General features: G+C 34.2%; 2 protein-coding genes across 3 annotated transcripts; one reads left to right on the top strand and one right to left on the bottom strand.

Moving 5' to 3' along the window:
• Positions 1–4,072: 4,072 nt before the first annotated feature.
• Positions 4,073–5,555, top strand: LOC129881766 (uncharacterized). The gene is made up of 2 exons (XM_055955873.1): positions 4,073–4,233; positions 4,680–5,555. The coding sequence occupies exon 2, from the start codon at positions 4,682–4,684 to the stop codon at positions 5,393–5,395; it is 714 nt and encodes a 237-aa protein (XP_055811848.1). The 5' UTR covers positions 4,073–4,233; positions 4,680–4,681; the 3' UTR covers positions 5,396–5,555.
• Positions 5,556–7,609: 2,054 nt separating this feature from the next.
• Positions 7,610–12,156, bottom strand: LOC129881765 (putative E3 ubiquitin-protein ligase RF298). 2 transcript variants are annotated; one of them, XM_055955872.1, is made up of 5 exons: positions 11,971–12,156; positions 11,217–11,278; positions 9,442–10,682; positions 8,653–9,126; positions 7,610–8,390 (listed from the first exon to the last, which is right to left on the bottom strand). In XM_055955872.1, exons 3-5 carry the CDS (start codon positions 10,606–10,608, stop codon positions 7,911–7,913), a joined length of 2,121 nt encoding a protein of 706 aa, XP_055811847.1. In that variant the 5' UTR covers positions 10,609–10,682; positions 11,217–11,278; positions 11,971–12,156; the 3' UTR covers positions 7,610–7,910. The 2 variants fall into 2 exon arrangements, with proteins under 2 accessions (XP_055811847.1, XP_055811846.1); XM_055955871.1 differs by having other exon boundaries at positions 8,653–10,682.
• Between the last annotated feature and the right edge of the window lie 1,712 nt (positions 12,157–13,868).

The following is a 13,868-nucleotide window of genomic DNA, read 5'->3' as shown; positions in this document are numbered from 1 at the left end:
TATTAGCTTTCCAAAACATGTTTAATATCTAAAATCTAAGGTCTACACAATGAGATATTCCAGAATTACTACCAGCTACTCAATTCCAAAAACGGGTTTGAACATTCACAATCTTCATACACCTTTTTCCTCCAAATTCAAGAACAACAACTCATCAACAACATCAAAACAATATCAACCATTATTATACATCATCACTAAGATAATTCCATCTATTTAATCTACCTAAAACAACCCTTTAACCCATAACTCTCAACAAATCACCAAACTAGTTTATAACACTATTTTCTCCGTTCTAATCCGTCAAAACTCTAACTAAACTTGTTAACAATGAAAAGGAGACTTTAATATTACCTTAAATTTGCAGCACCACATAAAATCTTCTCCTTATTGGCTGATTTCTAGCTCAAATTGAAGCCAACGCGACGTACAACAATTTTCTCTTCATGAGCTTCGGATTTCGGGACTTGAATTTTGGTCGGATTTGGGATTTCTCTCAAGAACTCCCTTTCTCTCTCTCTCTGGAAATTTCCAGAATTATGTTGGTCTAAAGTTTGAAGGAATAGTTACAAAAAATCAGATCTAATTTCGTAGGTATTGGGCCTGACCCGAATTAGAATTGGGTTGGGCCGAATTCACTATTTAGTTTGGCCTGTCAGACTTAAAACGTCTATATCTTATTACTACGATATCACATTTCGTCCCACGACCTATGGTTGGAAAGATATTTCAATTATCTACAACTTTCATGTTGAGAGTTTTCCCAAATTCTCAAATTATAAAGAGGTTATGGCCTCCCGAAGTCAGCTTACCCAAAACGTGACTTTAAGAAAAACATATTTGATGGCTTCTATTTTGATTTGGCTTAAGGGTCCTTCTTGAGATGTATTTTACTACACATAAATTATTCATATAACTTGGCATCTACAACGAATCATGTCATTTTAAAATTCAAAATTAAAAGTCCTTGAATTTATAATCGTTAGCTTACGAATAATCCAAAATGCAAAAATACGGAATGTAACAACAAGAGTCAAATCACTCTAATTCCACAAACTAAGTAGCCAGCGTAGGATAGGATCGTATCGAAAGTCATGTGACTCCTCATTGCCTCTGAAAAAGATCCATAAATTAAAGTTTGTCCCATTCCCTAGCAAGGTATGGGATGGCTCTGGCAACGTGGACAAGACGTTGTATCATCATGAAGCTCATAATGGTTGTTGTCAATTAGAGAAACTCTCCAAGAAGTAAATTATTTTATTTTTATACACTGAGTTGTATTTACTATTTCATATCCTTTTAAATAATTATTTTAATTCTATTGCATGCTTTATTGAGTTCAGCTATTTTCAGATTGAGTTCCTTGAGTTGAGTAAGTTTCCTTTCAGCTACTTTACATACCGTATATTCCATGTACGGATGTCATTTGACGCTGCATATTTTCATGATGCAGACGCAAGTGTTAGAGATTATCAACATGTGCAACCGTTGAGATCATTGCCTGTCCACTTTGTGGTGAGACCTCTTTGCATTCAGAGGTGCTCCTGAGTCTTTAATTTTTTTGTATTTTATTTCAGTATTAGCATTATATTTTCAGGTAGGCGTGGGCCTATCCCGGTACGTATTTCAGATTCTGAGTCAGATGCTTCATAGACTAGTTAGACAAACTTTAAGTTATTCAATTTCATTCATTGAGTTATGATTAGACATTGAGTTACATTTCATTATTTATATGATTAAAGTATTGAGACATTATTTTGAGAAGCTGAGTTTATTTATACTTGTGGTGTCTTTCTAAGTTGTATTATCCTTAGTAAGTCTTTCTCTTAGTGAGTCAGCCATGCCAAGGGTTCTTTTAGGAGCGAACTGGAGAAGAAGAAAAAGAACTGGTGAATTATAAATGGGTATTTGTCTGTAATTATATTACTTTTATGGGGTATGGACTTAATTTTTCCTTATTTAAGGGTGAACTATGAGCGGGTTATTAATTTGTTTTTTGTTTTTAATCAGTATAGTTTTCCCTAATGAATAAGGATGACCTGAGTTCTGGCCCAACCTTAAGAAAGACTAGTTCGAGCTATAACATTCACCACTCAAAACTAGAGCTGTTAAAATGGATTTTGTCCGTGAGGCCGACCCAACCCAACTCTTGAATTAAATGGGGTTGTGCTAAAAATTTTCAGCCCATTTAGGAATGAGGCTTTTTAGCCTAACCTCATTTGGTCTCGCCAGCTTCATAGGCTCAACTCGCGACCTCAGAGGGCAACCTGTGGGTCGTGAAGTTTAAAAATATTTATTATATATATATATTTAAGTAGTTTTTGTCAAATCTTGAGCAACTAGGCAACTAAAGTTATTATAACTATGAATCTTTGACCTTTTTTACTTTTGTGTTTATGCCTAAATTTTTGCTTTTCCTTCTTTGTCTAGATTATGAAAAAATGATCATGTAATGTATGTTGTTCTGATGAATCCTATAATGTTGACTGTTGTATCTTGCCTATTATATTATTTTGTAAGTATTCCACTAAAGTGTGTGCAACTCATGAATATGTGAATTTTTGATGTATTATTGTTGTGTTCATCAATGTTCGACAGTCTTTCTAAAAGGCCAATGTTGTCCATCTTTTGATTGAAGGGCCAACCTATCTCAATCCGTAGCCCACTTAGGATTGGGTTGGACTGCTAATTTATAGGCCCTTTAGTTAAAAGGGTCAGCCCCTCCTAACCTATTTAACTCGCTAGCCCTTTAGTATTGGGTTGAGCCAGTGCATTTTGACAGCTCTACTGTCAATACGGGCGGCCCCAGCTCAATCAGATTAGCCCATATGGGATTTAGAACTTTACGGGTCATGCCAGTTTGGCCCATTATTTTGGCGGCTCAAAAAATAGTCGGCCCAATTTACTGGCCGCGCCGGGCCAATCCATTTTTTTAAAAACTATATTTTTTATAATTTAATTTTTAATTTTAATATGTTAACATAAATATCGACAAGATAATATTACATGATGTTTACTACTTGTTAACCAAGACTCAAATTTATAAATAAAATAATCTTAATAATACTTATTAAGTTTGGCTTTAAGTAAATATTTAGTTGTATGACTCAATCTGAAATCATTGTCATTTTATATAAATATTTTGGATACAACTAGGAGTGTACATGGACCGGGTTGGTTCGGATTTTTTACAAACCAAACCAAACCATTTGTGTCGGGTTATTAAATCTATAAACCAAACCAAACCAAACCAATAAAAGTCGGGTTTTTCGATATCAATTTTTCTCGGGATTTTCGGTTTTTTTCGGGTTTTTTGGGTTTCTCGGGTTTTTTGGGTTTTTTCGAATTTTTTTGGGTTTCTCATAGTATCTAATAAAAAGCACAGAACAGTGCTTCTTAAAAAGAGTTCTAGTACAAAATATCAACATATAAGATGGAGGCACAACACTGTTTGAAGTTTTAACTTTATAATATAACTTTATAAGATAAGTTTTTTTTGTATATTATTTAGATGGGCTACTCAAGTCCAAATCTAAATGTAAGAAAGAAAACAAAAATTATGAAAAAATTTTAAAAAATATTTATAAATTACAGTTTAATAAATATTTTTATGTATAACATAATTTTAAAGTAGTATATCTATAATCGGGTCGGTTTGGGTTCGGTTTGACTTTTTTTAGTTAAAACCAAACCAACCCTATAATGGTCGGTTTTTTTTTTCAAACACCAAACCAAGTCAAACCAAACCACTAGTCGGTTTTTTTTTCCGGTTTGGTTCGGTTTGTCGGTTTGGTGCGGTTTATCGGTTTGTCTTGTACAGCCCTAGATACAACCGTACAAGAAAATATTTTTAATATTTGAATTTTTAAATTTTATAATATTTATATGCATGGTTAAGACTTTAAGTTTCGAATCCTCTTTTATTTTTAATATTCTATTTTTTTTATAATTATTTTATATTAGGCCCCGTCTAACCCATATTGCTCAGGTCCTACATGCTAGTGGGCTTATTTGAATTTGGCTAAAAAACTCTATTCTCAAATGGACTCTAAAAATCTTAGCTCATCCTTATCAAATCACGGGTTGGGCGAACGGGCTAACTGTCTAGCCTTTATTTACGCTCTACCAAAACCTAGGTAAGGAACTATGAAAAACAGGAGCAAATTAGCAGCGATTCCTTCAAGAATGCAAAAACAAATTGTTCAACTTGCTTTCCACTAGTTGGCTGATTGGGTGAGTCTTCATAATTTCTTTATCAAATCGTGTTGTGATTGCTCTATGCTAATTGATTCATATGCATTGTGTTCTTTGTAATCGTACAGTCATATTACTCATGTACTTGTATAGTGTGGTCATGGCTTTATTCATTTGACTTTTTGGTGCAATGTCTCCTTCTTCTTTGTAACTGGATTTGTTGCGCTTGAGCCGAGGTAGTGATAAAATCTGTGAATAATTTACCAACCCAAAACCTCAATTGTGGGATTTCAATGGGTATGTTGTTTCTGGTGCAATGACAATTGGAGAGAATTGATCTAGTTACAACATTAGTATGCACTGGAAATAATATTTTCTATGCACTACGTAATTCATGTTGTGTATTTTTCATTTATGCGATAAAAGATTAAGAATCAATCAAAAACTCATCTCACTGTGCTTAATTTTCTCTTTTATGCTCACAGAGATGAACCGATCAAGTGAAGCAGCCGCCATGAAGCGGAAAAGACCAAACATGGATTCACCTACTCAGGGACTTGTAGATGCTGACTGTATAGTGCTCAATGTGGTTAAAAGTAAAAAGAATCTGGGTATCTTGTTGTCGGAGGTGAAGAAAGAGGCAAACCTAGCACCCATTGTTGTGGATAAATCCTTGAAGTCACTGGTGAAAAAGAAGTTGATAAAACAAGTCTTAAATGTCCAAAGTAAGGGAAGGAAGCAGTACATTTACATGGCTGTTGAGTTTGAACCTTGGGAGGAACTGACTGGTGGTGCTTGGTACTTGGAGGGAAAACTTGACAAGGAATTCATCACAGTTCTTAGAGACACTTGCCTCAAGGTCATAGAAATGCTGAAAGTCTCTACTGCAGAGGGAATCCACGACTTGTTGAAGAAAAGGAAAGTTATTGAGTGCACAAGTCAGCAAGTCGCGGAAATATTGAACTCTATGGTTCTGGACAATGCTATTATAGAGGTAAAGAGCAGTGGATTGGGAGAATATCATTCTATTCCTGTTGGATCAGTATGTTATCGAACTGCAAGTGGAGTTACGAAAACAATCGGGCCAATGGCTTCAATTCCATGTGGTGCTTGCTCTAGGATTAGTCTATGTACACCAAATGGAGTTATATCCCCACAAACCTGTGTCTACTACACTAAATGGTTCAACTTTGAATTTTGAACTCTCAAGTGTGATGACAACTCTCAACTTTTTTACTTCCTTTTGACATATATAAAATTGTTTTAGATAGCTAAAAATTTCTATTATCTCAATTTATTTTAGTAGAGACTAAATACGTTATTCCAATGTTTAAACAGACTATCCGAAACAAATTCAAACAAGACATTAATGTACTATTGAAAATTTAAATATTACAACCCATAATGTGAAGTATTCCTTGCTAAATTGCCCTGCATTATCAAGTTTGCAACTTCATTCAAAATCTCTACTGCCTACTGGCACTTCACATTTATGGTATGCCACCTTGTTTGTATGGTTGTTACATGTTGTATTGTGTTGCAACAATCGATGTTAGTTTAAATTACAATGTTTGTTTTGATAGTTAATTAAATTTTATTTTATCTTATCGTTAAATTTATCGTTATATAACGATGAAGTGTCTCATTTTATATAATGACCGATTTGGTGTGATTGTATTGCTACCTTATTATTATTTTCTCGTTTTGTTTTTATTTATTATCTAATAATCATATTTTATCCTTTACTATATCTTTTTCTAATAGATCTACTCTATACTCTATTTCTCTTGTTGGTTTATTCTTCAAATTATTTATATCTGACGTCATATAACCACATAAAATGATGCAATCTATCCAAATATTATATTCATCAAAACAATACAATACAACACAATACATCGTGAACCAACCATCCAAACAAGAAGCCCCCGAAACCCAAAACAAACTTATAGAAGAAAAAATCAAACTTGACTACTATTGGATTATCTCAACCATTAAATGAAAAGGAAGAAAAGAACCCATTAAAGAACAACTGAGGAAAAAATAAAAAAAAGGTGTGCATTGAAAACTATAAGGACAAATATAATATGATTCTTCTCCATAAAATGTATTAAGCACAAATATAGGATTTTAAGAGTAAAGTTGTAAATGGATTCCATAAAAGCTTATGGGTACTAGATTCTGCTGGTAAAATTGTACATGTTTTCAACAATGTACCATATGTAATGATTATTCGAGACATGAGGAATAAGAAAAATATATTCAGAACATTTTACTTTTCTAAAATTAGTTGAATTACTAACTTCGAACCAAGAAAAAATAATGTAGATAAATTAACAAGTTAAACAACGTTATAAAAATTAATTATGCTATTAGTATATTGTATACTAATCAATCTGAACCCCAATTGTCGAAAAGTCATACTTCTTTTAGATATGCAAGGTTAAAAAATTTCTTTTCTATATATATGTTGTAGGTGTTGTGTTCTCTTGGTAGATTTTTTCAACTCTTAACACATATACAAAGTCCGAACGCAATGCCTTGAATTCAGCTGTTTGAAAGCCAATGTGAATGGGTTAAAACTAGTAGGGGTCGTTTGGTTGGAAACAAGTTATCGTTGGATTAATTATCCTGTGATTAGTTATCTCGGGATAACTTATCCCACCATGTATATGGGATAACTTATCCCATCCCTATAGTATAAATGGTGGGATAAGTTATCCCACACTTGACAACCAAACAAGACACCAAAATTTTATGTTTGGACTATTTTTTTATTCCAGAACTATTTATTTATATCCCTCGTACCAAACCACCCCGTAGTGAGTAGATATACCAAGACAAAGGAAGAGCTTCCACTAAAATTTTAACTTATTTAGAAACAAAATCACTTAATTTCAAATCAGCAAAAAGAAAACAAAACGGGTCTAAATGAGATCATATCTTCTTTGTGACTTTGTCTATATATTACATCAGAAGATGTTCCACTTCTTGCAAGCAGACAATTAAGATCCAACTACCCTTTTGCATATGGAGCTAATTATTGCTCTTACGAATAAATACTTGCTCTAGTATTAACATGGAAAACGGTAGAAGGACCAGTTTTGACAAAATGACAATGAATTTAATGAGTACTTGCTCTAGTATTAAAATTGCTTACTTGAGAACAAGTATAGGAAACTCTGATGTAAGTTAATAGAATGCAACAGCGAAATAGTTTTGTTTGGCAAGTGCTACAAGGGAAAATAGGAATTAGACATCTCAGGTTTGGATCCGGTGAATGAAGAACATTTACCCTTTGGGTGAACAAAATTAGTCAGGATGTTATGTTTCAAATAACGAATGGTTAAATTAAAAAAAAAGTTTCTTTAAGTGCAAAACACTTAGAATCATAATTTTTGGGTGCTTGACGAAGTATACAAAACACTTGAGGAAGTATATTTATAGCCATATGTAAGTATACAAAAAGCTTGGGGAAGACTAAGTTTAAGCAAACCTTCAAATTTAAGGATTTACAAGGACCATTAAGCACTCTTCCCTCTTTCTAACTCTTTTCACATGTTCTTTCTACATATCTATACCTTTTTGCATTTTCTGATCAACTATTACAGTGACGGTATGAAAGGAAGGCTTGAAAAAGGGACATATAAACTTTTTCTGGAAAAAAACAAACAATGCCCAGCTTCATTTTCCTCCCGCTGTTCTGAAGTTGCTAACTATTCTGAATCAGGAAAGTGGACACTAATCCGCTCCTTAATTGGTGTCCTACAAGAAGGGCATTCGTCCATTCCTCTCTTTAGGTGAAGCACGTTGCAATATTCACAAAGGACTTGATGTGCACAAGGGAGAAAAACCACTGATATCTGCTCATTCATACACATAACACACTCCCTCTCCATCTTTACGACATTAGAGCCAGAACTTTCTGCATAGGCTGCTAAACCCTTTGTCATTGGAGGAGTGCCTCGTTTAAGCGCCTCTATTTTTGATCTTTCAGATTGGAATCTCAACTGAGAGATTTCACTCTCATACTTTTGGATTTCTTCTTTATACTTTTGCATGTTTCTCTCTACCTTCTCTCTAAAATTATCTTGCTGCACTTGTCCCTGAACACGGAGTTGTTCTCTTTCAGCTTTCAGGGAATCAGCTTGCTGTAGAAACCTTTGTTTCACCCTTGCCTCCTGCTTCGATAGGACCTGGAATTCATAAATATTAGAAATTTATGTTTTATAATAGGAGGAATATCAAATAGCAAGTGCATTATCAGCAGAACTGCATAAGTGAATGCTTGAACCACTATTATCGGAGGCAATAAGTAAAAAGGAACTGACATTATAATCGATACTGTAATAACAAGTCATTAACGGCCTGAAGACTCTAAACACTAACTATATTGGTAAAAAAACATTTTACCTTGATCAACTAGGCAAATAAGTTGCATTACTAGAATAAAAATACCTCAAACTGGTTCACGACCTTGTTGGCTTTCTCTTGCTGCTGATGTAAAGCAGCTTTTTCCTGCTTGATAGTAGATAAATCCTCCTCAAATGATCGCTTCTCCACATCTGCTGCTTGACACTTCTTTACTGCCTCCTGCTCCTTTGCTAAAGCATTATTCACGTCCATAGCATACTCACCGGTAGAGAGCATTAAGGCATGCCTCTCCTTCTTTAGTTCAACATTATCCCTCTCCAAAGTGTTAAGACGAGAATTAGTTGTCTCAATCATGGAATTGCTATTTACCAACTCTTGCTCCATCTCCACAATCTTCTCCATGGTGTTTTCCTCCAGCATTTGCATTTCCTGACGAACTTTTTCAGCATCTTCTTTTACTTGCCTCAATATTTTAAGCTCAGGCTGGTCCTTGCTAAGCCTCCGAGTAGCCTGCATTACCTTCTCATTTGCCCAATCAGACCACCCTTGGAGTTCTTTCTGCAGTGTCGTCAAACGGGAAGTTAGAAACAATATAGCTTCATCTCTCTCATTTTGAGGGACATATTTCCCCAGAGACTCATCATATGGGATACCAGCATAATAATCTGGCACCACAGAAGAAATAGTTGTGTTTTCTGGGGACTTTATGCTAGACTTAGGTTCCATGGATAATAAATCCGGATACTTTTCATTTACATTATCTTGCATAGGTGCCACACTAGAGGTGTCACTTGCAGGTTCAATGGTTGAGGGGCATAGACTATCAGAACTTGCTTTTGCTAAAGGTTGATTGCATTTAACTGAAGTATTTACTTTAGAGTGAGAACTCTTCTTTGTTGCACCGGAAGAATCTGATGAGTTCAGTTTCTTGTCCAAAACCAAACTGTCCCAGGCAGAGATGTTTGCCTTAATGTTCTTACTCATACGGCTTCTGCAGTTCTTCTCAAACTGATATGTCTTTCGCCTATGCACATCCTTCTTGGAATTTAGGGCCTTTTGACCAGCCCACGATTTGTCTTCTAAAACTGCTGCTTTCGATTTAGCCTCTGCTTTTGGAAGAGGTGTGGAACTTCCTTTTCCTTTTGCCGCTTGATGAACATGTGAATTTTTGGACTCAGGTTCTTGAGAGGCTGCACTACCAACAGGAACTTTGGACTGCAAGGTTTGAGCAATTGGGGAAAAGGGTTTTGACAACTGTTGTTTATCCAGGTTTGACTGAGTATTCTCAGAAGCCTCAGTCTTCGATTGGGAAAGTTTCAAACAAGATGAGCTATCGCCTAGTTTTTCTTGACTGCATAACTCAACCAGATGATCGCCTTCCGTTGTACATGCATGTACCAGGTTCAAGTCCAATATTAACAGGCACCACATTGCTTCTGCAACTGGCAAAGCTGGCTTAACCTCCCTCAGCACACATACCATCTCCAGCAATGTGTAATCAACCAAGCTAGGTAAATCTTCAAATACAAGATGTCTGCCATTATCGAAAACCTTTTCGTTACTCAATAAAGCCAAGGCACCATCGACAACATTTGAGACAGCATCTTTGCTGCCATGATAAAGGCCACTCCTCAAGATAACCCTTTCAGCAATTTCCTCACTATTTCCACACTTAGCAATTCTCTTGACTGCGCTCTGAAAAATTGTGGACAAATTTTGGGTCAAAAGCTCCAGAAGTTGAGAAGTTAGGGCATCCTCCCAATCTATATCTAGTGGCATTTCCACTTCTTGTTCCTCATCAGACTGAGTACACCCTCCCTTCAATGGTTCGATCTCAAAAAGAGTGCCTCCTTTCAGTGCGAGTGCTTCCTCTAATAATTTGTATCTTGGAAACTCAGTAACAGATACCACAGGTGAATCAGTAGGAGTTTCTAGAGGAAGCTCAGATACCAACTTCCTCTTGTTTGTGCTTCCTTTTTCCTGGTCTGAAACCACCAACGATTTCTCATTGGCATCTTCACTGATGTTATCATCAACCATGTTGATAATGTTTTCTATGAGCTTTATTACTGCTGTAATTTGATCAGTCAAGTGTCTAGCTACAGTTTCTGGTCCTGCATCAAAAAGTCATTCAAGTGATAATATGGATGTGTGAGGATTATAAGTTAAGATAAACACACAACAACAACAGAGAATTAGAGTTGCTAAACAAAAGGACAAAAACACATTGCAATGTTTCTTTTGATAGGCTAAATAACAAAAAACAAAAATGACAAGCTGATAGCAACAAGAACAACTCCAGTGAGCACAATTAAGCAGAAACATTTATCGTATATGTGATACTCCCAACGACAAGCTGACAGCAATAAGAACAACTCCATTTAGCTCAATAAACAAGCAACATTATCATACATGTGAAGCTGCCAAAAAATTACTTAATCTATGAGGATTACAAATTCTACAATAGCAGTGGTAATCCGGGGATTAAAATTGAAAAGAAACATAATTAAAAATTGCCAAAACAATAAGGAAAACATATATCCATTATTCAAACAGAATTGCGAACGACAAAAAACAGCTCTAGTAAGCATAATAAAACCAACAACATTACCAAAAGAAATGGATATACAAGAAAAAGATAAGATTACCTCTGAGTCACAGTAAACGAGCTCCCAAAATATCACTCCAATGAATCAAAAAACTTAATTTTCTGCAAAAAATCACTCAAATGAATCAAAAAACTTAATTTTCTGCAAAAAAAAAATCACTCAAATGAATCAGGGGGGGGGGGGGGGGGGGAATCAAGCATCAGAATTGCCAAAAAAGAAAACAATCAATCAATCTCTATCCAAGTAAACAAGTAAAATCACAGATGAACACAGAAAATCTCAAAGTTCAAATTCTAGCAAGAAACCAATAAAAAAACAATCTTTTGAAACCCAAATAAACTCATCCCATCAATAAAATCAGGAAACCTGAAAAATGGGTCGTATCAAATACATGTATACATATATATACATATATATATCAAGAATGAAACTAGATATAGCAAGAAACCATTAAAGAAACAATCTTTTGAAACCCGAATAAAATCAAGAAACTTGAAAAAGGGGTCTATCAAAAGGGGAAAAAATGGATTCTTTCATACATATATACATATATATACACATATATATATATCAAGAATGAAACTAGATATAGCAAGAAACCATTAAAGAAACAATCTTTTGAAACCCAATAAACTCATCCCACAAATAAAATCAAGAAACCTGAAAAAGGGATCGAGCCAAAAGTGAAAAAAATGGATTCTTTACATACATATATACATATATATATACATATATATCAAGAATGAAACTAGATATAACAAAAGTTCAATCCAAAATCAAAAGGGTCACTCACTAAAGGCTTTGAAAAGGCAAAATCCAGGAAGGGTAAACTCCATTTAGCACAAGCTATGAGTAGTGTTTTGTTTCTGGTGCCAAACAATGAAATTTGGATTCCTTATATAGAGTCACTGACTTGATGATATCTATGATTAGTTACATTGTATTTAATCTCTAACTCATCCATAGAATAAATGAAATTTAAAACTCTTTTCCATATTTAAAAGAGGTTTGTTATATTATTTATTGTATATGTCTAATAATCTTTTAAAGATAAATAATAGCACTAAGGATACATGTGACCATGTGAAAATGCTCAAATATTTGGCATGTAAGTTGGATATAAGTCAAAGAAATAAAATGTATATCCAATTTATAGAATCTAATGACTCTTTCTTGGATAGTGCAAATTAAAGTAGTTATAGTAAGATGATATTGGCAAAATTAGTGTTTTCAAAAACGTTCTCAGTCTGGGGGTGGGGCGTACGAAAAATGTTCTGGATCGTAAATTGAAAGCGTAGATTCATAGGACGTAAGTCTCAAACGTAAAAACTTAAGTTCTGGACGTAAAAATGTACTTGGGCATTAATTTTAATTTTTCTTGTTTTTAAAATATTTTTGCAATATATCATATTTTTTTTTATCCTAGTATAATGATATTTTTAAGTTATGCTATCATATTTTCAGGTTATAGCATTTTTTTCTAAAGTATAGAAGTAAATAAAGCAGCTCTCATAGAAAATGATACTGTAATAAATAATTTTTTAGATAATCTTGTCTCAAACTAATATGATAGACATTCATAGCATTATGTTCCTTAGGCAATTTTATTCATTTTTAAAAAAATTATTACTCTTACTCATTTTATTCTTTCCTTGTTTGAAATATAGAAACAATAATGAGTCCAAATATTAATTGAGGATGGAAAGGATTAGTAAATGATGGGTAATAATTTTATTTTACAAATTATCTCGGCTACTATCATTTTTTGTGTTGGTACCTTTCTCAAATAATAATTACAATTTTTTTTTTGTATTATTGGTGATTTAATTTAATTTATTTGCAGAATAATTGAAAGTTTTATTTTTGCTTATTTTCTTTGTAATAAAATTATAAAATTAAAGATACATGGGATATACGCCCCTAGATATGTCTCGCCCATAATGTATAAAACGCTTTGCCTCGCGCCCCTTCCTCTTAAAACACCGGCAAAATATTCATAATTTTTCAATTCTGTTGTCGCAACTTAGTTTTTTAAATTTATTGTACTAATACCTCAATTTTCACATTATTTTACGAAAAATATGTTAAATAATTAAGCTAAATATGATAGAATTAGTACAATATATTATACTAATCGTTACCTTTTACGTGTTATTTATTGTACATGTTAGATTTATATGTATCAGGACATGGTTATGACTTATGTCTATAGTGAGGAAATTGCTGAAAGGGTTATCTTGAGGAGTGACTTTTATCATGGCAGCAAAGATGCTGTCTCAAATATTGTCGATGGTGCCTTGGCTTTATTAAATAGGGAAATGGTTTTCGATATCGCTAGACATCTTGTATTTGCAGATTTACCTAGCTTGGTTGATTACACATTGCTGGAGATGGTATGGTGATACTTATACCTCTTTTCCCGTTTGAAACAGGAAGTGACAATAAAGGGCAGTCCGGTGCACTTAAGCTCCCGCTATGTGCAGGGTCCGGGGAAGGGCTCGACCACAAGGGTCTATTGTACGCAACCTTACCTTGCATTTCTGCCAGAGGCTGTTTCCAAGGCTTGAACCCATGACCTCATTATTTGTATTTGTAATAAGAGCGGATAAGGAAGTTGGTATTTATAAGAAAAGATTCATCATTAGCTTGTTAATCTTTGATAACATAATCCTCAGTACAATCTCACCATGT

This window comes from Solanum dulcamara, chromosome 3 (assembly GCF_947179165.1).
Source record: "Solanum dulcamara chromosome 3, daSolDulc1.2, whole genome shotgun sequence".
Lineage (NCBI taxonomy): Eukaryota > Viridiplantae > Streptophyta > Magnoliopsida > Solanales > Solanaceae > Solanum > Solanum dulcamara.
Note: the sequence above shows the minus strand (reverse complement) of the source record. Positions and strands in the feature narration are given on the sequence as shown.

Excerpts from the sequence above, each read along its gene's own strand:
- LOC129881766 (XM_055955873.1), top strand. The coding sequence starts at position 4,682 with ATGAACCGATCAAGTGAAGCAGCCGCCATGAAGCGGAAAAGACCAAAC.
- LOC129881765 (XM_055955871.1), bottom strand. The coding sequence starts at position 10,608 with ATGGTTGATGATAACATCAGTGAAGATGCCAATGAGAAATCGTTGGTG. Across the intron at positions 8,391-8,652 it reads AGGTCGTGAACCAGTTTGAG|GTCCTATCGAAGCAGGAGGC; the intron begins GTATTTTTATTC and ends TATGAATTCCAG.